This window comes from Notamacropus eugenii, chromosome 3 (genome assembly GCF_028372415.1).
Source record: "Notamacropus eugenii isolate mMacEug1 chromosome 3, mMacEug1.pri_v2, whole genome shotgun sequence".
Taxonomy (NCBI): Eukaryota; Metazoa; Chordata; class Mammalia; order Diprotodontia; family Macropodidae; genus Notamacropus; species Notamacropus eugenii.
Window position 1 is genome coordinate 397,956,003 of NC_092874.1, and position 25,902 is coordinate 397,981,904.

At 40.5% G+C, this 25,902-nt stretch overlaps 1 protein-coding gene across 3 annotated transcripts; it reads right to left on the minus strand.

Annotated features, from left to right (window-relative positions):
• Window positions 1-2,348: 2,348 nt before the first annotated feature.
• LDAF1 (lipid droplet assembly factor 1) lies at window positions 2,349-25,491 on the minus strand. 3 transcript variants are annotated; one of them, XM_072597921.1, is made up of 6 exons: window positions 25,081-25,446; window positions 24,001-24,052; window positions 22,988-23,165; window positions 10,207-10,375; window positions 8,878-9,016; window positions 2,349-3,249 (listed from the first exon to the last, which is right to left on the minus strand). In XM_072597921.1, the coding sequence occupies exons 3-6, from the start codon at window positions 23,081-23,083 to the stop codon at window positions 3,171-3,173; spliced, it is 483 nt and encodes a 160-aa protein (XP_072454022.1). In that variant the 5' UTR covers window positions 23,084-23,165; window positions 24,001-24,052; window positions 25,081-25,446; the 3' UTR covers window positions 2,349-3,170. The 3 variants fall into 3 exon arrangements, with proteins under 3 accessions (XP_072454022.1, XP_072454023.1, XP_072454024.1); XM_072597922.1 differs by lacking the exon at window positions 25,081-25,446 and adding an exon at window positions 24,562-24,980; XM_072597923.1 differs by lacking the exon at window positions 24,001-24,052 and having other exon boundaries at window positions 25,081-25,491.
• Between the last annotated feature and the right edge of the window lie 411 nt (window positions 25,492-25,902).

A 25,902-nucleotide genomic window follows, 5' to 3' on the forward strand; every position in this document is an offset into this window, starting at 1 on the left:
GGGAGAGTTGGAACACTAATTAATTGTTGGTGGAGCTGTGAGCTGATCCAACCATTCTGGAGAGCAATTTGGAACTATGTCCAAAAGGCTATAAAAATGTGTATATCCTTTGACCCAACAATATCCCTTCTCGGACTGTATCCCAAAGAAATCATAAAAATGGGAAAGGGTCCCATGTGTACAAACTATTTATAGCAGCTCTTTTTGTTGTGGCCAAGAACTGGAAATTGAGGGAATGCCCATCAACTGGGTAATGGCTGAGCAAGTTGTGGTATATGAATGTAATGGAATACTATTGTGCTATAAGAATTAACAAACAGGTGGACTTCAGAAAAACCTGGAAAGACTTATAAGAACTGATGCTGAGTGAAGTGAGCAGAACCAGGAGAACATTATACACAGAAACAGCCACAGAGTGCGAGGACTGTTTTTGATAGACTTGGCCCTTCACAGCAATGCAAGGATCTAAAACATTTCCAAAGGACTCATGATGCAAAATGCCATCCACGCCCAGAGAAAGAATGATGGAGTCCAAACACAGAATGAAGCAAACTATTTTCTCTTTTGTTATGTTTAGTTTTGTTTAGTTTTACTCATGGTTTCTCCCATTCATTTTAATTCTTCTATGCAACATGACTGACGTGAAAATGTGCTTAATAAGAATATATGTGAGGAGTCCATTCATATAAGATTGCATGCCATCTTGGGGAGGGAGGGTAAGAAAATTTAAAACTTATGGAAGTGACTGTTGAAAATTGAAAACAAATAAGTAAATTTGGAGGAGAAAAAAAATAAATTTGTAAAGCACACTTTATTTGGAACTCTATCCCCACACCCCACTCCCTTTGCATGTGTCCTACTCTACCTTACAGCATAATTAGGATACTAGATTTAGAACTAGGAGGGAACCCAGAGCTGATCTAACTCAGTCTCTTATTTCACAGATGAGAAAAATGGAGCTGCATAATACAGAAATATGTTTTGCATGGCTTCACTGTGTATAATGAGTATCATACTGCTTGCTTTCTTGATGGGTGGAAATGGGGAGGGAGGGAGAGAGAAAATTTGGAGCTCAACATTAAAAAATGAATGCTAATGAATAAATGAATGAACAATAGCTAGATAAATATATACCTGTTTTTGTTTTTTAAAGAAAATGAAGGCACAGAGATATGAAGATACTTGCACTAGGTATCAAGTGGTGGAGATGGAATTCAAACTCAGGTCATCTGATACTTCTCCCCCATTCCCCATTCCCAATATAGCACTTTCCATTGCACCATGATTTATGTATGTCTCTCTCCCATGTTAGACTGTAAAGTCCTTAAGAATAGGGTCTGTGTGTCTCATGGGACCAGAACTGAAATTTAATGGGTATAGAAAAAGAGTAGGGAACCTTCGGCCTCGAGGCCACATGTGGCCTTGAGGCCACAGGTTACCCACCCCTTTAAAGATTCAGAGCACTCCCACTAAAGAAACTCTAACAATGTAGATCAACACCTGCTCTACAACTCAGATTAACAGACAGCACTCCGGGCACGAAAAGGTTGTGACTTGCAAGGGTCCCATTGGAGGTGGTAGAGATAGGACTTGAACCTAGGGTTCCTGGCTCCACAGCCAGGTCACTATGCACTGCACAATGCTGCCTTTTTATAAAAGCCACTTCAAATTTGTGGGATTTGAATTTGAAATGAAATGAAAACTGTTTGAACCAAAAATGAGGCTAAAATTACAGACCTGGATGAGCACTGCAATATCCTACCAATTCCAAATGGAGTTGGAGCAGAGGTCCATAAACTCAGTTTTTACAGCAGCTAGGTGGTGCAGTGGATAGAGTACCAGCCCTGGAGTCAGGGGAACCTGAGTCCAAATCCAGCCTCAGACTAGCTGCAAGACTCTGGGCAAGTCACTTAACACCGACTATAAACTGCACCCCCCCCCAAAAAACCCTATACATATATATGTTTATATTTGATAATATGATCATCATATCTGATATTATATTTGATAATATGATCATTATATATATAAAGGACATGTATAATGTACTTTATACATTTAAAAACATTATTCTGTGAAGAAGATATTCATCTATAGGTTTCACCAGACTGTAGAATGGATCCATTTCACACAAAAAGGGTTAAGAACCCCTGAGTTACAGTAAAGAGGAGACAGAGAAGCTGGGGCTTATGAAGTGACTTCAATATTATGAAATTAATTAAAGCAGCCTCTGTAGTGAAATCAGCATAGACTGACCAGCTTCCCTGAAATGCAGACTATTTAGTTCTATGGAGACACTGGCTAGCACCCAAGCTCCCACTTAGAAGAGATTAAAAAGGCAAAGTAAGTGAGTAGAATTTAGTTTAATAAAGTAACATGGCAAATAATGGATTACCTCAGGAACATGTGCTTTTACATATGTTTTCCAGGAAATGGACTAATATAGTAAACTCTTTGAAACAATACCCCAAAAAATGCACAAGTGGTTTTTGTGTTTTTTCGGCTTTTAACCATTAAAAAAGATTAACAGTACATCTCTGGAGTGTCTTCCTTTGAGTCAAATATCTTTAACAAAAAATTCCAATGACAGAATTTCAGTCTTAAATAAGCAGCTGCTAATGTACCTAGATGTTATTATTCTGATAAAAGCAATTAAGGCTTAAGCATTTCCTTCTCTGTCCATCCTCAGACTCCAAATAGAGGAGGAAAGAATGGCTAGCCAATCTGCTTTGAATAAATTCCCATATCTATGCAGGTTGGGCCCCTAGAGGTCAGTCCTGAGGCTTAGGTTTAAGCTTTTTCAGAATACTAGCAAGCTTCCCTGTGCAGGAGAGGATTTTTAAAATTCTTTTATTTATTGTTTTACTTTGGAAGAGGGATGAGGAAAAGGAGGGGATAGTGTCATTTCCAAGTCTTGCTGGTAATGTGGCCCCAAGAGAAGGCCTTCCCAGCTGTTGCTGTCTCAACAATCTGAAGGACCCTGTGAGTCCGCCAGGACCCTGTTCTCCTAGGGGTCCTGCAATAATCAAACCTGAAAATACTAAACAATATTTCTATAGTGGTGATCACCTACAAATTCTATTAGTCTTGCACCCTGACAAAAGCCATAATCCAATATCCTAAGCACAGCATGTATTCCCAAAGCCTTTAAAACAAAGTACTGGTTTCACTCAGTCATTCCTGGTAGAGTCGGGATATTGGACAGTCTTTGGGCACTTGTTTCCCAGGCTCTGCTGATGCTTTGGTGAGCTGCAGAATAAGGAGAAAGGAAGAGTCAGTTCTAAGACTTTATTAGTGTGTATATAACTAAAGACTTAGCTTTCTTTGCCTTTTTTTGCAACCATGCACCTGTGGCAGGTTGTCACAGCTGGATGCATTTTACAGGCAGTTAGGTGGCACATCAGATCAAGGACTTAGACGTAAAGTCAGGAAGATCCAAGTTCAAATTCAGCCTCAGAGACTTACTTGCTATGTGACCCTGGGCAAGTCACTTAAACACTCCCTGCCTCTGTTTCCTTATCTGTAAAATGAATATAATCATAGCACCAACCTCCCAGGATTGTTCTGCAGATCAAATGAGATGATATTATACTTTGTAAACCTTGAAGCGCTCCATAAACATGATCAATGGTTATTACTGCTATTACAGATGAGGAAATGAAGAGCCTAGGATGGGTTTAATGAAGTGCTTAAACCACATAATGAATTAGCATTAGGGATAAGTGGAGAGATTAGCGTTCCTAGTCTTTCAGTACGGGAGTGTATTATATAGTGTTTGTAGCTTGCCATTCTGACTGATGAGAAAATAATCATAATAAGGTCACATGAATTTCAATATTTACTCCTACGACATCTTCACTATTCTAAAGATAAGCTAGGATGTTTCTCTTCTATATAGATAGAATCACATCTAAATTATCCTATACAGATATAAAGGTCAACCCTTAATTAATTATTGAAGTAGTAGAGTGGGCAGCTAGGTGATGTAATAGATAGAAGGCTAACCCAGAGTTCAGATCTTCCTGAGTTCAAATCTGGCCTCAGACACTTATAAGCTGTGGGACCCTGGGTCGCTGGGCAAGTCACTTAAACCGTTCTGCCTCAGTTTCTGCTTCTGTAAAATGGGGATGATAATAATAGCACCTGCTTCTAGGGTTGTTATGGGGATCAAATGATATAATAATTGCAATAGTAATTATTAATAATACGTTAATATTACTGTTATTGTTAATTAATCATGTTTCTTCTCTGTCACTTTCTTTATTGCCCTGTAGCAACTCCTTGAAATTGGAGGTGAGATTGCACTGGTTTCTTTCAGCCAGGTCTGACCTTTGAGGAACTGAATTTGAGGAATTCTTTACTTTTTAAAAAAATTAACAATTATTGATCAATTGTTAATGATAATAATATGTTAATAACAATTGCAAATTGTTTAGAACAGTGTCTGGCATGTAATAAGCACTATATAAATGTTAGCAGAGGTTATTACTAATTATTATATTATAATATAAATTAAGCCAAGTATTGTGCTGAGCACTGCATCAGGGGTGGGGAACCTGCAGCCTCAAGGTCATACGTGGCCTTTTAGGTCCTTGGGTGCAGCCTTTGGACTGAGTCCAAGTTTTATAGAACAAATTGCTTTATTAAGGGAATTTATTCTGTGAAGTTTGGATTCAGTCAGAGGGTCACTCTTGAGGATGTAGAGGGTCACTCCTGAGGACGTAGAGGGTCACATGAAGCCTTGAAGCAAAAGGTTCCCTACCCGTGCACCAGATTATTCAGGGCTGGCAAGTCATTGGCTAAGGTTGTAGTGTTGCTACAAAGTGAAGCAAGATGCAGCATATCTATAAGACTCCATGGATCTCTTCCTTGTTTAGGAATGGTATATTTTCCCTGCAAATACTTGGCTGAAAGAAACCAGTGCAATCTCACCTGCCATCTCAAGGAGTTGCTACAGGGCAATAAGGAAAGTGACAGAGAAGGAAGGTGATGAGCCCAGAGGGGAACTCAGTGTTTCTTTACTTCCCCATTGCCTGGTGGCAACAGCCCAAGAGTGGGAGTTGTCCAGAAGTTCCCAGAGACTGGGAATCTGGTGGGAGGAGTGAAAGATGACCTCTGAGGAACTGAAGGTGCGGTGGAAAAAGGAAAGCTTTTCTCTTTCTTCACTTTTTTTTTTCAATTAACAAGCATTTATTTTCCCTCCTTCCCATTTTCTACCATCTTCTGCCTTCCTCGTCCCCAAAAACCAAAACAAAACAGAACAAAAACCTAAATTTTCTCTTCCTGAAGCCTCAGAGCAGGGATAAACATTTTCAAGTTTTCCTCAACAACTATGTGAGGAAAGCAAGACAAATATTAACTCCAATTTGAGGGAAAAAATACTGAGGTTCTAAAATGAGCAATTTCAAGTTTTCCTCAACAACCCTATGAGGTAGGCAACAAAATTTTATCTCTAATTTTAAAAAAAGGAAACTGAGGCGCTTAAGAGGCTGTGATTTGGCCATAGTCACACAGCTATGTCTGAGGTTTCAATTCTGATGATCTTTGAATCTCCTCACCAAGCTGTGCTATTATCCCAGGGAGAACGATTATTATATGTGTGTATATGTGCATACAGGAACATGTAGTACACAGATATACACACATGTCATTCCTATATGCATAGAAGGACACCTCTTCTCACTGTGCTTGGCTTTACTGCAGTTCAGATATATTGAGTTTTTTACAAACTGAAGGTCTGTGGCGACCATACGTAGAGCAAGTCTTATCAGTGCCACGTTTTCAGGGTCACGTACTTGTGTCACATTTTGATAACTCACAATATTTCAAATTTTGTCATTATTACTATTATATGTGTTCTGGTGATCTGTGATCAGTGATATTTGATGTTACCATTGTACTTGTTTTAGGACACTATGAATTGTGCCTATATAAAACAGCAAACTGGAACAATGTTGTGTTTGTTCTGTCTGTGTCACTGGCCCACTCACTGTTCTCCTATATTTCTGGCTCTTCAGGTCTTCCTATTCTCTGAGACAGGACAATATTGAAATTAGACCAATTAAAAATCCTATAATGGCCCCTAATGTTTAAGTGAAAGGAAGAATCAATCAATGCAGTAAATTTCATTATTGTCTTATTTTAAGATGCCAGTCACCCTAGCCTTCAGCAACTACCACCTGATCAGTCAGCTGCCATCAACATCGTAGCAAGGTCCTCCATCAGCAAAAAGATTATGCATTGCTGAAGGCTCAAATGATGGTTAGCAATTTATTTTAGAAACAAAGTATTTTTTAATTAAGGTATATAGTGTTTTTTAGACATAATACTAGTATACACTTAATAGACTACAGTATAGTATAAACTTAACTTTCATATGCACTGGGAAACCAAATTCATGTAGCCTGTTTTATTGCAATATTCACTTTATTGTGTTGGTTTAGAACCAAATCTACAAATATCTCCAAGGTTTGCCCATATGTGCCTTTAACAGAGGCCTGGCTAATGAAGGCTCAGTCCCTGACATGGAATGGAGAGACCTTAATCTCCACTTCAGAGAGCACATGGGTATTCTATGACTATTTCTGGTTGATTAACCATGTGGTAAAGAAATGTTCTCTTGACTGACTGTTGAGTCAGAACTGGGTATGCATTCAAAAGGTACCAACCTATCAGTCAAAGTCACACACTTCTATAACCGTTGCTACTGGGGGAGGATGGAAGGTATTGCATCACTTGAGCTCAGCAGTTCCTAGCAACAGTAGGGCTAAAAAGCCATTGAGGTGTCCACATTAAGTCTGGTACCAATGAGGAGCAAGTCACTTAACTGCTGCCTGCCTCAGTTTCCTCAGAATGGGAATGACAATAGCATCTACTCCCAGAGTTGTTGTGAGGACCAAATGAGATATCTGTAAAGGGCTTAGTACAGTGCTTGGCACATAGTAAGTGCTATATAGATATTAACCATTATTATTATTTCTCTGACTCTTTGAGTTTATTCTTTCCTGCTCTTAAGTGAAAGAGTGTTGCAGATGAAAAGGAGTAGGTTACGACTGGAAGACCTCAAAAGGCCCAGGAATGGGAGTCCATACCATAGTTTATTACCAGTACGGCCATCAGGAGCCACTTACAAGATCCAGCTCAGCAATGAACCTGATTATCAATGAAGATGCTATTTACTTCATTTACTTGGTACGCTGTACATGGAAATGAATTTACAGGGAGCAAATACTTTGTAACAAACACTTTAAGAAACTTAGGGACCAAGGTGGTATGGGGAGAATGGGCCCCCAACTAGGGGGAGACAGGGGATGTTTTATGCTTCTTTACTTATCATATCTTCTCAGTAAAAACTAATTGTTATTCATTGGTTAAATGAAACTAAGGTCCTAATTAGTAGAGGGCATCATTGATATATGGGAGGTACTAACTGAAATAGACATCGATATTGAGTGGACCACACCAGAAAGAGGATTCAAGTCAATAGCATTAGGACACCTTCAATCTCTCAGGGGTACCCCTGAAACCATGAGAGTGGGGAGATGTGGTCTTGTTCTGGGAACTCAAGTCATCAGAGTAGGCTCTGGGATAAGGAACCCCGGAACCTGAAAGGGCTACACACACACACACACACACACACACTCACACACACACACACACACACATCTTGCCCAGTATGTGTCAGAAGTAGAACTTAAACTTAGGACCTCCTAAGTCCAAGGCACGCTGCCTATATATTTATATTGTATATATGTATATATGTGTATAGGTATATGTGTGTGTGTGTGTATATACATATACACACACACACAACACACAACACATACTCTATATATTTAAAGACACTGCCCCGATAGGGTTGTTGCTAGGGCAGTTTGCTTAGGAACAAGGAAGAGCTTAAAATTCCTCAATTATATTTAATAGGTCAGATGAGTCAGTATTTCTATTCTCACCTCTATTCTAACTGGTGCAAATAATGGAAAATTATACTTAGTATTTAATATAATCTCTATGACATATTAATAGAAAATGACATACTATATATCAATATAATAATATAACATTACTAAAATAAAAATATAATAGTATTATTACTTCCCCTTCACATACCCTTCAGTCTAACTAAACTGGCTTTCTTGCTGTTTGGCACATAATATTTCATCTACTTTCTCTGTGACTTTGTACAGGCTGTGCCTCATTCCTAGAATGTGTTTCCTATTCATCTCTGCCTCTTAGAATCCCCTCTTTCCTTCAAAATTCAACTCAAATGCCACCTCTTACCATGAGGCCTTTCCTAATCATCCCCAACTGTCTCCTCCCTGAAAAGTTCCTTTGTATTTATTTCATATATCCTCATATGTCCACATGTTGTTTCCCTAAGCTCCTAAGGCAGAAAATTTCATTTTTGTCTTTGCATTTCCAGTGCCTAATATAGTATGTGGAACATACATAGTAGGTGCCTAATTGATTAGTTATAAAACTAATGGATCCTAGATTTAGAGGAATTAAGGAAGTACTCTATACATAGTCTTTCCATATGAGCATGGAAATGACCATTATAAACTCCTCCTGGACTTGATATGTGGCATGTGATAGGAAGCACCTGGAGCTTCCAAGAATTCTTAATCATTTTTGCATCATGGACCCCTCTGGGAAGTCTAGGGAAGCGTATGGATCCCTTTTCAGTTTCAAAGCATAAAATAAAATAGACAAAAACCACATAGGAAATCAATTGTAAAATACAGTTATCCAAATTTTTTGTCTTAAAAGTTCACAAATACCAGGCTAACGACTCCTGATCCAGAGAGTGATCAGAAGTTGTTATACCTCTTTGTTTAAATCTTCAAATAAGGAAGTTAAATTCTTGTTAATATTTACCCGAAAGAGAACCAATAATTGATGAGGGTTGAGAGGACCATGTAACACATGCTGATTATCCCAGACATGGCCAGTGACAGGAAACCCAAGCCACACAGCACAAAGAACAGGGTGAGGCCACCAAGAGAAATGATGAGTCCTGGGGAGAGAAGAAACGCATTCAGTCAAGTTACAAGGACTGTGTTTGCACCCAATGAGAAAAAGTTGTGATCAGTATTCTTTGATGGTGACTGGGCCTCAGTAAGAGATAGAGTTCTCCCCTGCCCCTCGGGAAGGGGGAAGAAAGAAAAAGGAAGGCCAAGTATAAAAATGAATAGCTAACATTGTCAAAGCATTTGCCATCTGAAAAGTCTAGACCAGGGGTGGGGAGCCTGCGGCCTCATAAAAGGATTTGTTCTGTAAAACTTAGACTCTGTCAAAGGATTGTACTTGAGGACCTAGAGGGCCACCTGTGGGCTCAAGGCCACAGATTCCCCACTCCTGGTCTAGAAAGCTTTCCTAGGTACCTTCCAGAGAAAAATAAAGGAAAAAAATGACCAAGAACTAGCACAGAGAGATATAACATCCTCTCTTCAAAGTCAAACAGCTAGGAACTGGTACTTAAGAATTTCATTATGACAAATAATTTCTAATCTCCATCAAGAACTGTATGAGAGGAAGATACAATAAAAGGGGGTTCTGAGCTTAATCAGAAGCACTTGGTCTAAAAGATTTTGACTAGAACAGACATAATATATATAATAAGTGCTCAATAAATGCTGTTCAACTGAGTCACCTCAGGTAAGTTATTTAGCCTTTGGGACTCAATTTCTTCTTTTATAAAACAAGGGGCTAGACTTCCCTAGCTTTCTTTAAGTTCCATCTAAAATCCCATCTTTTACAAGAAACGTTTCCCATCCCCTCTTTTTTTTTTTTTTTTTTGAGACAATAGGGGTTAGGTGACTTGCCCAGGGTCACACAGCTAGTAAGTATCTGAGGCTGGATTTCAATTCAGGTCCTCCTGAATGTTGCTCTATCCACTGTATCACCTAGCTGCCCCTCATCCCTCTTAATTCTAGTGCCTTCCCTCTGTTAATTATTTCCTATTTATCTTGTATATAGTTTGCTTTGTATAGATTTAACAGTATGTTGTATTACTTGTTAGATTATAAGCTCCTTGAGGGCAGGGACTATATTTTGCCTCTTTTTGTATTCCCAGTGCTTAGCACTGACACATAGCAAGCACTTAATAAATATGGACTGATTGATTGATGATCCGTAAGGTTCCTTCCAACTCTACATTTAGGATCCCATGACTAACCCATTTTATGGAGAGAAACTATGAAATACCTTCCACTAATATAACCCCAACACAGGCAGCCAGAGACATCAGCACCACCAGCAGCAGGAACAATCCAACAGGAATGGCGGATTCCACAATGAACATCAGCAAGGTTAAGGCAACAAAGGGATGCTTATCTAGGTATCGACCAACTGGAGAGTTCATAAAAGCAATCACCTGTGGGCAAAGGAGACACAGAGTTACTACACAGAAGGTCAGGCTGTCATTCTTCACTACCTTTGGGGAAGGGGGTGCATCTCAAGGGCTTTTCTCCTAGTTGTATACCTGTCATGATTTTGCTCTCCGTCAAATAATCAAAGAGGTCTGGATATAGTCAACCGCACTGTGAGTGTGGAATGTCTTGATGGATGTGACAAAGCCAAAGAGACGGTCTAAAACTCAGGCCAAAAAAAGGGTCTGGGGGGTTTTGAGGTAGCATGGTGTGGTCTGAAGTTGCTGTTTGCCATTGGTCTCAAAGAGCACTAGTGATATGTGAGTCTTGACTCAAGAGTGAATTGGATCTAAGCAAAGCAGAGTTGCACCAAGCCATCAGCTTCACTCTCTTCTGGAGTCACTGAAATCCAGTGGTAAGACAAAAGTCAGGACAATAGCTGATGGGCTGGGACAACATAGATGACTGTGGCACCTCTAATGTCTGAACAAGATCTAAGCTCTCCATGGCACTTGCTTCAGCCACCTTCATGACTGCTGGAACAAACCGTTCTCATCAACCTCTTCTGAGGGCAATTCTTCATGTGCTTGGGATAGACAGCCCCCTAAAATTTACTGATGGGTTTGAGGCCTGCTGGTTACCCTCAATCCGATTTAGCTTGTCTGTCAAGATGGTTTTACTGGGGTTACTTTTAGCAGGGTGTGGCTGCTGCCTGTGCTACAGCTTCTTGGAGTATGCCTGAACAACAAAATATAGCACCTACTAGAAACTAAGCCGATACACAATGAATAGAGCTGTTCAGTCATTTTCAGTCATGTTTGACTCTTCATGACCCAATTCGGGGTTTTATTAGCAAAGATACTGGAGTGGTTTGCCATTTCCTTCTCTAGCTCATTTTACAGATTAGGAAACTAAGCTGACCAGGTGAAGTGCTTTGTCCAAGGTTTCACAGCTGAGGCTGGATTTGAACTCAGGAAAATTAGTCTTCCTGACTGCAGGTCCAGCAGCTCTATCCACTATGTCATTAAGCGGCCCCAAGCTGCTATATAAATGGTAGCTATTATTATGTAAGGAATTCACAATATGGAAACTCCCCTTACCTATATTTATATCCATGTCAGAAATTCAGAGTATGAAAACACTTTCCACACAAACAGATCAGCAGCCTCTCTGTTTTCTCTCTCCTAATTTAATTAGCGGGCCAGAGGGTAGAGTAACAAACCCTTCCCAAAGCCCTCCTGTATAAAGTGTAGGCATTAGACTGCTCACTCACTCTACTCTGCATCTGCAGCTCTGCCTGGTTTCAATTCCCCAGAACAAGATGCCTCCTCGCCCTTCCTGGTATCCCACCCACCCTCCTCTCCCACCTCCTTTGGTGTGTTCTTACCCTGTTAGATTACAAACTCTTTGAGAATAGGTACTGTCTTTGTTTTCCTTATTTATATAAGAATTTACACAATACAATTTATGTAATGTTTATATAATAAACGTTGCTTGAATTGAATTAATCCAATATACACCGACCTGCCAAAGTGTCTTTCCTAAAGTGCAGGTCTGACTATATCACTTCCCTACTCAATAAATTCCAATGGCTGTCTACTGCTTCTAGAATCAAAAATAAGCTTCTCTGTTTGGCTAGTAAAGTCCTTCACAAACTGGTCCCAGCCTGCTTTTCCAAAATTACATATTACTCCCCTTCCCATACTCTATGGTCAGGCCAAACTAGCCTTTTTGCTGTTCCTTATGCCCTCACCCCTCTCCCTTATTGCCTTGTGCCTTTGCACTGGTTATCCCCTACAGCCTTACCTTCTCACCTCTACTTCTCAGAATCCTTCATTGTTCAAGTGCCCAGTTCTACATGAAGCCTTTTCTGATCCCCCAACAAATTTACCTTGTGTTTATTTTGTACACTCTTACAGTAAGTGCCTTTCTCCAACAAATTTACCTTATATTTAATTTGCATGTTTTTGATTTATGTAATGTGTTCTCTCTGAATATAACATAAGCCTCCTGAGGAGGGCAAGGACTATTTAATTTTTTACTTCTTTCCCCAGTGCCCTAGCCCATAGTAAGGGCATAATAAATACTTGATGATTGATGTGTTGAGTTATTTAAGATAATTTGAGGGAGAAAACACTTAAAGACTGAGGGAGATCAGTAAGGCATCTAAGAGGAGGTCACACCTAGGTGGGGTCTTGAAGAAGTTTTCAGATTCTAGGAGGTTGTGATAAGAAGGGAGTACACCCCAGGTACAGGTTTCTTACCTGTGTAAGAAAGAAAGAGGGTCAATATGGAGTTCAGAGAATGGTCAGTAGTCTAGTTTGGTGGGAATGTAGCATATAAAAGAGGATAATGAGAAATAATGTAGGAAATCTGGAACCAGACTGAGAAGGATGTTCAATGCCAGACTGGAGAATTCATATTTTATTCAATAGGGAGCACACTTTGAGCCTGAAAGTGATACTGTGATTTATGCAGCTGTGAGGAGGCAGAAGGGAGAAGAGAGAAGATGGTCACAGAGAGACCAACTAGAAGGCCAGCATAGGCCAGGGGAGAGAGTGATGAGGTGACTGAGGTAATGAGGACTTGAAACAGGGGTAAATTAAGAGAAAAGGATGGAAAGGGATGGGAGAGATATGGCAAAGATAAAATTAACCAGAAATTGACAATTGATGGAACATGGAGAAATGATGGTGAGAAGAATCAAAATTATGAAGCTGGATAGCTAGGAGGTTGTTGGTACCCTAAGTAGAAAAAGGGTTTGCAGAAGACATAGGGAAGGGAGGATAGTAAAGAAAAAATGGAGAGTGAGAATGAAGCCCAGGGCTGATATATGGTTGGGTGCTTTCCTTAAGGTGGAAGGAACCAGTCAATCAGTGGAAGGGGCTGAAAGGTCGGAGTGTATTTCCAGAGTGAGAAGGCCAGGGGTGAATCTACATTTATCACCACTTATATGAATCTGGAGTTGACAGGATATGGGTTCAAAGTCCAGCTCTAGCACCTGTTCGTTCTTGGTCTAATCACTTAACAAGGCTGTCTCCCCTCAGTTTCATTCTCTGTGAAATGAGGGAATTGTACTAGATCAAGGTTTCTCAAATTTATTTGGTCCCCTGGTATCCTGTGGCTTTTAGTTAACCTTCTTATAATCATATTTAATATGAAAAGAAATATACTCTAGGTTTTGACAAGCATATGCATGTAAGAAGTAAAATAAGATAAGGCTAATTTTTCAAAAAGAAAACTTTATTCAATATGTAACTTTTCCCCCTCTACTAACACTACTACTTTTAGAATATGTCAGGAGGATAACATGGTTATACCAAATATTTCTCAATGGGCCCTAGAGAAGCTTCACATTCCCCTGGGGTATGTATTCACCAGATTGGAAACCTGATGGTCTCTAAGGTCCATCCCACTTCTTAACATATGGTTCTATAATATTAGATTTCTATTGCTTGCAATGGTGGGCACTTGATAAAAGTTTGTTGACTAGAACCAAAAATAATCCTAGATATGGGAGACAGTTGACAGAAATACAAAAGCAAATCATGTGAAAGGAGAACTACGATTCCAGTCTTCCAGGAATTGTCTCTTCATTTTAGGCTGCTTATCTCAAAAGCACTCTAAGAACCAGAACCACAGGGCCTTTCCATTCACCTGGGTAGCCAGGCCCTCCTATATCTGGAATATGAGCACCAAATTGGACTGTGAGCACCTTGAGAGCAGGGTTTGTCTCACATTCAACTTTCATCCTATGTTTAGTACCTAAATAAGAGCTTACTAAATGCTTTTTCATTTTGCATTCATTCATTATTTACTCAGTACAAGTTGACTCAAATGGCCTCTGAGATCCCTTTCAACTCAGGGATGCCATGATTCAGCTCCAAAGGGTTTTCCTTTCCATATGGTAGTAAACCTGTAATTTGGTGGCCACTGTTGAAATTATGTTGAAATACAGGAAAATCCTCTGAAGGTATAATACATATGATATTTTTGGATGCAATTCAAGGAAAGATTGCTTAAACATACGTTAAGACTTGGGAAAATTTCTGAGGTTGCCTTTCCTGTCTAACCCCATTCCTTAAGACATTTAATGCTCTAATAATATCTCCTGACTGCTACATCCTACCTCAATATCTCACTCTGGACAATGCCTCATGCTCCAAATTTTTCTCAACTCCTTACTTCATTAAAACTAGGACCCTTCAGCGGAATAACTAGTTAATGTGACAATCCCACCTATTATAGGTAACTTTCCCAGTCATCCCCCACTCCCCTCACAGTTAATGCTTTCCCTCAGAGATTATTTTCAAATCTACTCTATATATCTTGCATATACATAGATTGGTGGGTTTTTTGGGTCTCCTCCATTTACATGTGAGCTTCCTAAGGGCAAGAACTAAGTTTTTGCTTGTTTTGTATACCCAAAACCACATAGTAAAATGCCTGTACATAGAAAGGCTTATTGACCAACCTGTTGTTCAGTCCTTTTTCAGTCGTGTCCAACTCTTTATGACCCCATTTAGGGTTTTCTTGGCAAAGATACTGGAGTGGTTTCCCATTTCCTTCTCCAGCTCATTTTACAGATGAAGTTTGCTCAGGGACACACAACTAGTAAGTGTCTGAGACCAGATTTGAACTCAGTCTTCCAGACTCCAGGCCAGGTACTCTATCCACTGGACCACCAAGCAGCCCACAATAGAACTGTGTCATCTGCCCACTGACTGACTTACAGATTGTTTGACATATACAAGGCAACGGTGTTCTAGTTAGAACTCCTCCATTTCTGTGGGGATCTGCTAGAAAAAAAGAACTAAAACAGGAGTGAATTTGATAGTGGACATTTCAGGGACAGGGGCAGGAGAAGATCAAGGGGGAGAAGGGAACTTTTTTGTAACTTTCAAAAATTTCGTCACATAAAGACCCATCTAACCTACTCCATCTAGGTGAGTGGTCAGTCTTGCTTACTACAACCTAATCCAGTCCACAAAGGAAAGGAAGAGCTCTGCAATCCTCCTTAGACCTACAATATTTCCTTAGATATCTCCACTCACATCTCCTGAATTTAATTTTGGTCCAAGAGTCAAGATAATCAGAGAGCGGAGAAGGATTTTTTCAGAGTAGGTAGTTATAAGGCTGGGTGAGAGTCCCAGATGTGGGTTGTCCACATCTGAATACCTGTAAGTGCTTTTCTGGGGCAACCCCTTTGGGGGGGCTTTTGGTGTTGCTTAAACTAAAGATGGTGGAGAGTTTGCCTGCTGGTCAGCAACAAAGCTGAAACAACACATAGGAGTCAGGACTTGTCAGAATAATAAGCAAACATCTTGGGGCAACTTAGGGGGTGGGGAAGAATGATTACTAAGCCATCTCCATTCTCCTTTAACACCTTCCTTTCCAAGAAAAGGAAGGAAAAGGACTGATTACTAAACCCATCCTGACCTAAAGCATTGCATAATGTTTGGTTTACAGTTTTCTTATTGCTAACATTACCAAAAAGCAGCCAAACTACAATGGGCTTTCTTTTTATACTGCACCAGACAGTAGGAGAATAACAGGAAACTGTTTTCTAGTAGCAGTGATAGGTTTGTATTATATTTACATTCTCAACTAGTCTACCTTACCAAGTAAAGGCATTTGTGCCATCTGCCTGGGTCAGCACAGGGACAGGTGGAGCGATGGTAGGATTGATTTTTAGCTCCAACGTTTCCATTTCAATCCCATAACTGTTCACTAAATAAACCATAACACAGACTCAGAGACAAGAGCAAAGTTAAAAAAAAAAAATATGAGAATGTCGGAGACACCCACTTGAGTCAGAGAAGCTTCATGCTCTATTTAGCCCAGAATTTGTCTCTAGCACAGTGCTTTGCATATAGCAGCACCACTATATGCAAATAGCACTATATTTGGTGAGAAGAATCTAGTAGTTTCTTCCATAATATCATCCCTAGAAGAGAAGAGGTGATCTTTGTAAAAAATGATTATTAATAACCATTATCTTGGAGATTCAGAGCTTCCTCCAGCCCATTTCTTCCACAGTCAGGACTTAAAGTTCTATTTTTCTTCAGAAGGACATTACCGATAATGAGACTGTATCTAGGCCAGACCCCAAAGAAGCTTGCAAGTAATTTGATCTAAGGTAGGGAAGCCCAAGGTGTTCTACTCAAATTTGCGTGGATATAGATTCTTTTGTCTAGACAGCCCAAGGTTGGGAGAGGTCTGGTATGGCTGGGATTGGTCTGATAAAGAAATATTTTCTCTGCCCAGCGGTGAGATGAGTGATATCATCCCCTGTTGAAAGGGTATACAAACCGTGCACTCTCACCCCAAAGGGAGCTAAAGTCAAAACTGCAGCTCCCATGCATGGACACATGCATGTTGCCTGTTTGAGAGAAAGAAACATGGATGCGACCTAATTCTGTTTGCCTTTCTTAGACAAACTCTGTAGGCCGACACCTTAAACATCCTTAAATTCTATTATTAATGATTATGGATTTCCTATCAAGAGCACCATGACAATGATGAGAGAACTAGCCCCTGACTCTGGGATCACAGGGTTCAATTCCTATTTCTTCCACATGGGGGCCCTGTGACCACAGGCAAGTGACTAACCTCTCAGTACACAACCCTTTCCTCCATCCTATCTCCCAGCAAGTCTCTAAGACTATTACAGTTATCCCTTTCATATTGTGACTTTTCTATCCTAGTTTCAATATATTGCAGATCGGCATAAGAAATTAAATGGGAATTATTTTGGAGTTTTGTGGAAGCTGCAGATGACATATGGAGGCTAGCAGATAAAAAAAAGTTTAAGAAACTCAGAAATGCATAAAATATATGCATAGTATTATATAATAACAACGTATTTTATCCTTTAATACCATAATAATTCAGACTTCTAGTCCAAAGGGAGGGCCCAAAAATTCCATGTAGATTTCCCAGATTTCAGGGTGCTGTATCCCTAACCCAGTTTTAGAGAAGGTACTGATATATGTTGGAAGAGATAATTTTCAGACCCAGAGTTTTCTCTGCCAATAAAATCGCAGAAATAACTTTTTTTTAATGGATCAATCATCCTAAAATATATCTAAACCTTTAGTTACTAAGATTTTTTAAAAAAATTACAGACATACATCTACAAGTGGCAGCTGGGTGCAGGGTATAGGTAGGAGGAGGGTGAACCTTGTCATCAGATAGGCCTGAGCTCATGTGCTGCCTCTGCCATAGTCTACTTGCGTGGCCAGTAGTGCCTTAGGTACTCTCTAAGATGATTAAGTTACAGACTGGTCAGTGATCTAACTCAGTGAATAGAGAGCTGGGGCTGGGTTAGGGTTGGGGTTCAAATTCATCCTCAGACACTTCAATCAATCAAATTTATCAAGGAACTACTATATGCAACACTCTGTGCTAAACGCTGGGGTAAAATACAGCTCCATCCCTCAAGACGCTTCGTAGCAATGCAACTCCGGCCAAGTCACTTAACTTCTGTTTGCCTCAGTTTCCTCATCTGAAAATGTGGATAGTAACAGCACCTACCTCCCAGGGTTATTGTGAGGATCAAATGAGATCATGTTTGTAAGGCACCTAGCAAAGTGTCTACCATAAAGGAAGTGCTATATAAATGTTAATTATTAAGTATTATTGTTCTTATACACTGATAGTAGGAATTTATGAAATCAGAGCTCTATACGAAAATTAGAAATAGATGTCATGGATGTGCGTACACATGTTTAACAGCAACAAATTAACAAATATCTACTATGCACCTATTGTATGCTAGGCACTGTGCTAAATGCTGGATATGTGTCTGTATGTATATGTATGTATGTATATATACACATATGTATATATAAAAGCACATATTTGTATCATATGTAGGATATATATTAATGTATACATGTCCATAAATATGATATATATATTTACAGACACAAAAACATTTGTGTAACTTAGACATTTATATACAAATGCTGTGGCAAGTAAATTTTCTGAAACTAAGGATTAAAACATCTCCAACGTACTGTCCCATCTGCATCCCAACAAATGTATGAATACACACAATGCTTTGCATACCCCAAAAGGGCAGAACTAACAACAAAGACAGCCTTGGTCCTGAGCCACTTCGGAATTTAGTAGCTGTTCAGTGGGTTCCCACAGAGCTTCCAGGAGAGACTGGTCTTGTCATGCTGCCTCTTATGAGGCAGGATCATTAAGTGTGAATCACTCAAGTCAGAAGCCACCATATAAGGAAGGGAAGGAGTCTAATATGATTTAGGACAGGTTATTGATTGTCATCTGCTCTTTCCCATTGTGTCTACTTTGCCAACAGGTGAGGGGTGGTGATGGTAGGTCAGGGTGGTAACTAACCCACAAGGCTGCCTCTCTTCTCCTACTGAACCAAGCTCCTTAAAATAAAGGTCCATGCTTTCTTTAAAAAGTTGATCACCATGATCAAGAGGGAAACCAGGCAGCACCTTAAAATGTTTTCCCACTGCTGTTCATAAAAACACCTTAATCGAACAGGGACTAGGTTGGTCTATAGGGGTGCAGAACCTGCAGCCTGGAGGCCACATGTGGCCTTTTAGGTCCTTGGGTGCAGCCTTCTGACTGAGTCCAAGTTTTACAGAACAAATCATTTTATTAAAGGGATTTGTTCTATGAAATTTGGATTCAGTCAAAGCAGGTTCCCCAACCCTGGACTGAATGCTCTACTTAAAATTATTGTGAGCAGGGCCCCAGGCAACTAACTAAGTTACAGAGGAATTGCAGCTCTATATATGTGGAAAGAATGTCCACACTGGGATTCCCTATACTTTTGATATTAGTGGAACAGGAATACAATACCTTGGAATCAGAATGTAAGAGACAGAAATTTATTTTGCATGACTATACGTATTTGTAGAAGGCTTCATTTTTCTTGTTTTCTCAATGGATAAGAGAAGGAGAAAATTTGGAACTAGCAGAAAAAAGAATAATTAAGTCTTGGTACTTAAAAGTTTTTAAGAAAGAATGTAAAAGACAGTCAACTCTTGATTCTTCAGACTAGTATCAATAACTCTCATTTCTATACAGAACTTTGTTTACAAAGTACAACCTTCTACCAATGGGAACCATTATATCCTGGCCCTGCTTCCATCCTGGCCCCTATAGCCATCATCCAAGTTAGCAGGTCCTGTGGAAAAGGGAGCAGTCACCTCCACCAACTGAAAACCAAATGCCACCTGTAGGCAAACGAGTCTTTAAAAAGAAAAAAAAGCTGCAAGGCACCCCGGAGAGGAGACAGAATGTGCCAGGCAAGTCAAACCACAATTGCCACTTCAAAAAGCATCTCCCCTCCAACCCCAAAGTAGTCAGCTCAGGACCCGAAATCCAAGAAACTTGGGAATATCAGTGCCCCAAAGTTTACTGGCCTGATTTCCAGTGCCGGCCCCGCAGCCATCACTGAGAAGAGCAATCTGTGGGAAAGGAGTTCACCATAATAATAGTGGTACTATAGACCCTACTATGTACCAAGCACTGTACTAAGTGCTTTACAAATATTATCTCACTTGATCCTCACAATAGCCCTGGGAGGTAGGTACTAGAGTAGGAGGCCACATTTTAACCCAGGTCTTCTTGATGTAAGACCTATCAGGCCACATTACACTCTGAGCCACCTATCTGCCAACACCAACTATTGACTAACTGCCTACCAAGAGGCAGATTAGCCCAAGGGTCCAGGCAGAGGCAACACCAGACATGGCGGTCTGCCTCTAGCCTAGCCCATATAGACATCACCCCAGGACCCCTGTCAATGTGCTGCATGTGCAACTGATTCTGTAAAAGATGACTGCAGAAAACCCCCAAAAAACCTGTTTTGGACACCAAACATCTTGGCAGGGTCAAACTGTTTAATGTCAGAAATGAATGATTTTTTCAGTAGAGATGATACCAAAGAAAATGCTGCCATACCCAAGGGACCACAAAACCTTCTCATCTGACTTGAAAATGAAACATATCCATAATGTCTTTTTATTAGAAGGCGAGCCTCTTGAGAGTAAGGAAGGTCTTGTGAGTAAGGACTACTTGTAGCCTTAATGCTTCACAAATAGTAATGACTTTATAAATTCTTTTTTACTCATTCATTAATTCACTGCTTACAATAATAGTGTGAGTACAAATATTAATATCTCCATTTTACATATTGAGACAGAAAAATTAAAATGATTTGCCCAAGAACAGCCAAATGAGAATGCATCGATTATTACTATACCACTGACGCCCAATAACATAGGTAGCAATAGAGTCAAGATTTGAATCCAGAACTAAAAACCCCAAAGTTCAACACTTTCAACCACACTTTTTTTGTCTCTAACAGAAGGAAGACGTGGTCTAGAGAACTTTTAAAAATCTAAAAAACAATGATAGCCATTAGAACAAGGATTTTGGTAACACACTTAGCTGCGCTCTGTTTTCCTCCTTAGATTAAATCTTTGAAGTCTGAGTTCCCTAAGCACACCCTTATTGATGATACTGGAAAGATAGAGGGAAGAGCACAGAAATTTTCTAGATGACAAAGAAAACCAGTTTAAGATTTAATTTATTTTTAACCAGACCTGTGATTTCATTAGTACTGAGAGCTTCCAATGAGTTATTTCCGCTGCCAATGCAGATTGTCACATATTCTTCAATTTATAGTCTAGGGAGCTGCCTGGTCCCCCAGCTAGGGGGACAGAACCTTAGGTCTTCCTTCAAATGTCAGCTCTCGCTCCACTAAAGCACTGCCTCTCAAGATTTAAAATATTTGCCTCTAATAATCCACAACATGAAAAATCAGTTGTTTGTTTTCTGCAGTGAGGGACAAAACTGAGAGTTATCATAGTACAATGGAATCAATTAATAGACAAAAATTTATTAAATGTTTACTACGCGCCAGGCATTGAGGAAGCAAAGAAAAAGCTTAAAGAGTCCCAGCTCTAGAAAAGTTTGCACTAGATCAAGTCAGGACATCTTGGTTCCAACTTTGGCTCTGACATATGTGACTCAGTAACTTACCTCATGTCTCCAGGCCTCAGTTTCCTCATCTGTAAAATGGAGATATCACTTGCACAATCTACTTCACAGGGTCATTGTGAAGGAAGATCCTTGAAAACTTCCAAGCTAAATATGTTGATTGTTGTTGTGCAAATAGAGATTGTACACATGCAAATGAGGTGAAATCAGTTATGTTTTTCTGCAATTCAGAGAGTTTTATGAAACCCTAAAAAATGCCCTTGGGAAACAGATTGTTCCTGGATGTTCCTGGATGCCCATCTGGGTACTCTCACTTTCCACTCTGGATTCAGACCATCAACAGAGGACGAGCTTGGCTAAGAGTTATCCAGACCAAATACCTGTTGCCTGACAAATTCCACTGTGTGTATATTGGCAAACGTAGCAAAACCCCAACCCCATTACTCTGAATTTTGGGCTGCTGAAAACTGGGTAGAAAATACCAAGCAACCAACATTTACAAATTGTTCCTTTTTTGGTTTATCTCTTTACCAAAAAGACATGCTTTTGCAAAAGATAAGTTTTTTCTCAGTACAGCAGAGATAGGGACTGGACCTACGTTTCATTGGAGAGCTACTGGAGAAGGAAGGCAGCTAGGTGGTGCCATAGTGCATACAGTGCCAAGCCTAGAGTCAGGAAGACTCATCTTCCTGAGTTCAAATCTGAGCTCAGACATACTAGCTGTGTGACCCGTGGCAAGTCACTTAACCCTGTTTGCCTCAGTTTCCTCATCTGTAAAATGAGCTGGAGAAGGAAACCCCAAATGGGGTCATGAAGAGTTGGACACAACTGAAAAGAATGAACAACAAAAACCGGATGAGGGAATTCCCTCTATCAAAGCAGATTAGCACCTTTTCTGCGATTTATACTCCTAAAATGTTGCTTAGAGCATTGAGATGTTAAATGACCTGCCTGGTCCCAAAGCTAATATGTATCAGAGGTAGACCTTGAACCCAGGTTTTTTAAGCTCCAAGACCAGCTTTCTATCCATTACACTATGTCTACTGTCTCTACATTAAACTGAAGGACAACAATGGATAGACATAAAATCACACAACCAGACTAGAGTTTCTAATAGGTCTGGTCCCTCATTTGAAAGGTGCTGACTTATTTACAAAGACTTACCCTATAAAATAAGAAAAAAAAATTTACAAGCCACATAGTTTCAAGAACATTAGATTTGAAATGAGAGAACTTGGGTTCAAATCTGGTACTATATTTGCTACTTCTCTGGGATTAAATTTCCTCATTTGTAAAGTGATGGGGTTGGATGAGATCAGTGGTTCTCATTTAGTGGTTTGCAAACCCCACTGGTGGTTTGAGTCTATGGTCCAACAAGTTCATACTAAAAATTCTTTAATGCCTTCTGAGATAGTAAATAATTATAGAATATTATGAGTAGCATATTAAAATTATCCTGGAGGAGTTTACAACAAACTTTTGTTGTGGTTGTTGAAACAACATGGAACAAAAAAACATTGGGAACCAGTGGTTTAGATGATGTATAAACATTCCTTCCTATTCTAAATCCCATGATAAAGGGTCATGTTCTAGCTCTAAGCAGCCTGCAGATAATTCACACTCACCTCGGAGTTACTCTGGATGAAAGTGATCAAGGAAGTCAACATCTTCTGCAGCTCCTGCAAATCTCTGGATATAGAGGAAGCCTCCATTTTCACCATACTTCTTTCCTACCTGCTGAAGTTTCTTCAGGCAAACAAAATAACCCAACTTTGTATTTCACATGTCTCTGTTTACTTCTTGCTGGAAGCAAGGGAAAAAAGGTAATTCTTAATCAATTAAGGGTCTGTAACAAATTAGATCAACGTACTGTAGCTGCTGAGCATAATCTACTTTCCTCCATGAAGAACCTGACAATTCCCAGTGAAATTGATCTTTCTTTCTAGACCTTTCTAGACTCCCCCTACTATTTACGATACATACCACATACTTGAGAACTGTATTTATATTGTCTTGAATTTAGGTTCTAATTGCTCTATGTACTCAGTCTTCTCAATATCTCTAAAAACTGATTGTGCCCACAGTACTATGCTAGCCTCACAGTAGGTATTCAATACATATCCATTAAGAAATGAATTGACTTCAAACCCAAATGGTATAAAGGTGAACTGAGGCTATAACCATGTTCATCCTCTTTCTTCCTATCTCCAAGTCACCTGCTTAGTTTGTAATATCGACCAGAAAATGATCTTATCTCAAGACCTTTTCTACTTGAGCAGTTCCCAAGCTTATTCAAGATTTATTTGATTCCTAAAGCCCTTTCATATCAAAAAGCCAGATTTGGTAGTGGTTGTATCTAACATTACAAAGTAAATAAACTCCTAAGAGCTACTGATCAACAAGTATTTACTGAATTCCTGTCATATAAAGTGCATTTCTACAAATAAAATTACATTCCATAAGTACTAGAGACATTTGGTACAGTAAATGAAAAATACAGCAAAAAACATTATATAAAGCAAATATTCCCTTCTAACGGATCTTAACGCATCAAGTCTAGATTTTCAACTCAGGTCTGCTTAAAACAATTCTTCAACAATAGATCCAGGTTTAGGGGCATTCTATTGATTCTGTGTACCTCATTTCTGTTATAGGCAGCCTTGTCCTCCCCAGGCCACTTTCTTCAGGAGCTGAGAAATCGGAAAGATTACATCAATGAAGCTTTCCTCCCCCCATCTGTCACCAAGCTCATTTGTCCCAACACCCATTTGTATCAACACCAACTCCTGTTTCTAGGGTCCCTTATTACTCAACCTTTGATATCTATACGGTTATTTTTAACCTTTTTGTGTGTCAAGGACCCCTTTGGTAATCTAATAAAGCTTATAGACTCCTTCTCAGAAGAATGTTCTTAAATGCATAAAGTAAAATACATAGGATCACAAAGGAAACATAGTGAAATAGTTTCATATATACACGTTTATATATTTGTAGATAACATAGAAATATATACATGCAACACAGGCATATGTGCATATGCTACATACAAGTGTGTTATATACATGCATGTATAGGATAAAAATTTCATGAACTCCAGGTTAAGAAGGTCTGGCTAGGCCATTTTATCCAAAAAGAAGGAATCGGCAGGTACCTCAGGCAACAACCACCCAGCCCCCACAGGGAGAATACAAGGCCTTACCAATTTGTCTCTTGACACATTTCATAAGTTCAAGGAGGGAAGCTGACATCCTACTCTCACTCCTGAGCCCGAAAGTAAACACTGCCTCCTTCTCTCCCCCACTCTATCTACTGGGGGTCCAAACTGTCACCCCAACAACGTTCTAATCCAGAGCTCAGGGCTGAGACTGGACTGGAGTAGGAATGGGATCTTTCCAACTGAGAAAGGAGAACCAGGGCTGCCTGCTGTACTTCTTCCTTGTTGGATCCTCAAATACCATTATTTTCTCCGCCTCAAACCTCAGACCTAGCTCAGGCCTCTCCCTTCCCAGGGAGCCCCGAAAGTTGGGGAGTGGAAAGATCCTAGGCTCCCTTTAGGGTCGTAGGGAGAGAGAAGGGGTTGAGGGCGCAGTCACCCTTTCCCTAAACACAAAGTGTGTTTTGTTTGGATCTGGGGGTGGGGAAGAGGGGTGGAGACACCCAGCGCTTCGCAGCTCCGCGGGTTCCCTCCCTGCCGGGATCAGATAGCCGGGGTTCTCACCTGATCCGGATTCCCTCCGCAGCTCCAGCTGTCCGAGACCCCGCTGCCCACCCGCTTCGGCCAGCGGAGCAGAGAACCGAGGGCCCCCGGTGGCGCGCGACAGGAGGCGGGGAGACAGTAAAGGAGGAGGAGGAGAAGCCCGAGCCAAAGCAGACGCACGGAAGGGGCGGGAGCTGGGTGACAGCCGGCCTCGGCTTCTCTCCGGCCCCTTCCCCGCCCGATCCTCCTCCCGCCGCCGGCACCGCCCCTTCCCCCAGGGTCTTCTCCAGTCCGGCCAGCAGAGGAGTTCCAGCCGAGCCTGGAGCTGTCAGTTAGCAGGAGCTGTGGGCAGCCGGAGTCGGGGCGCAGCGCGGTGGCGGAGAGCGCAAGGAGAAGCCGGAGAGGTTTGGAGACAGCGAGAGCCGGCGGAGCAGCGGGGCTGGGACGGTCCAGGGCCGGACAGGCAGGGATTCTGCGGCGTCTTTATTGAGCCCCTCCCCGCTGGGCTCTGGGAGCGAACCCAGAGAACCAAACAACTCACTAACATCTTCCTATGAGTAGAACTTGGTTTCTTGGGAGGGCAGAGGAGGACCCTAAAGGAAGTCATCTCTAATGGGAGAAATATGAGCCTTGAGATGCTCTTTCCGCACCTATTCTGGGGATACAAAGAAAGTCAAAAGACAGTCAGTCCCTGCTTTCAAGGAACCTACTACTGTCCAATGGGGGAAAGTAGACACAAACAAGGTAAAGACAGAGTAAACTGCAGGCAATCTCGGAGAGAAGGCACTAAGAGGAAGGGCTGGAAAACGCTTATTTCAGAAAGCGGGATTTTAGGTGAGAGTT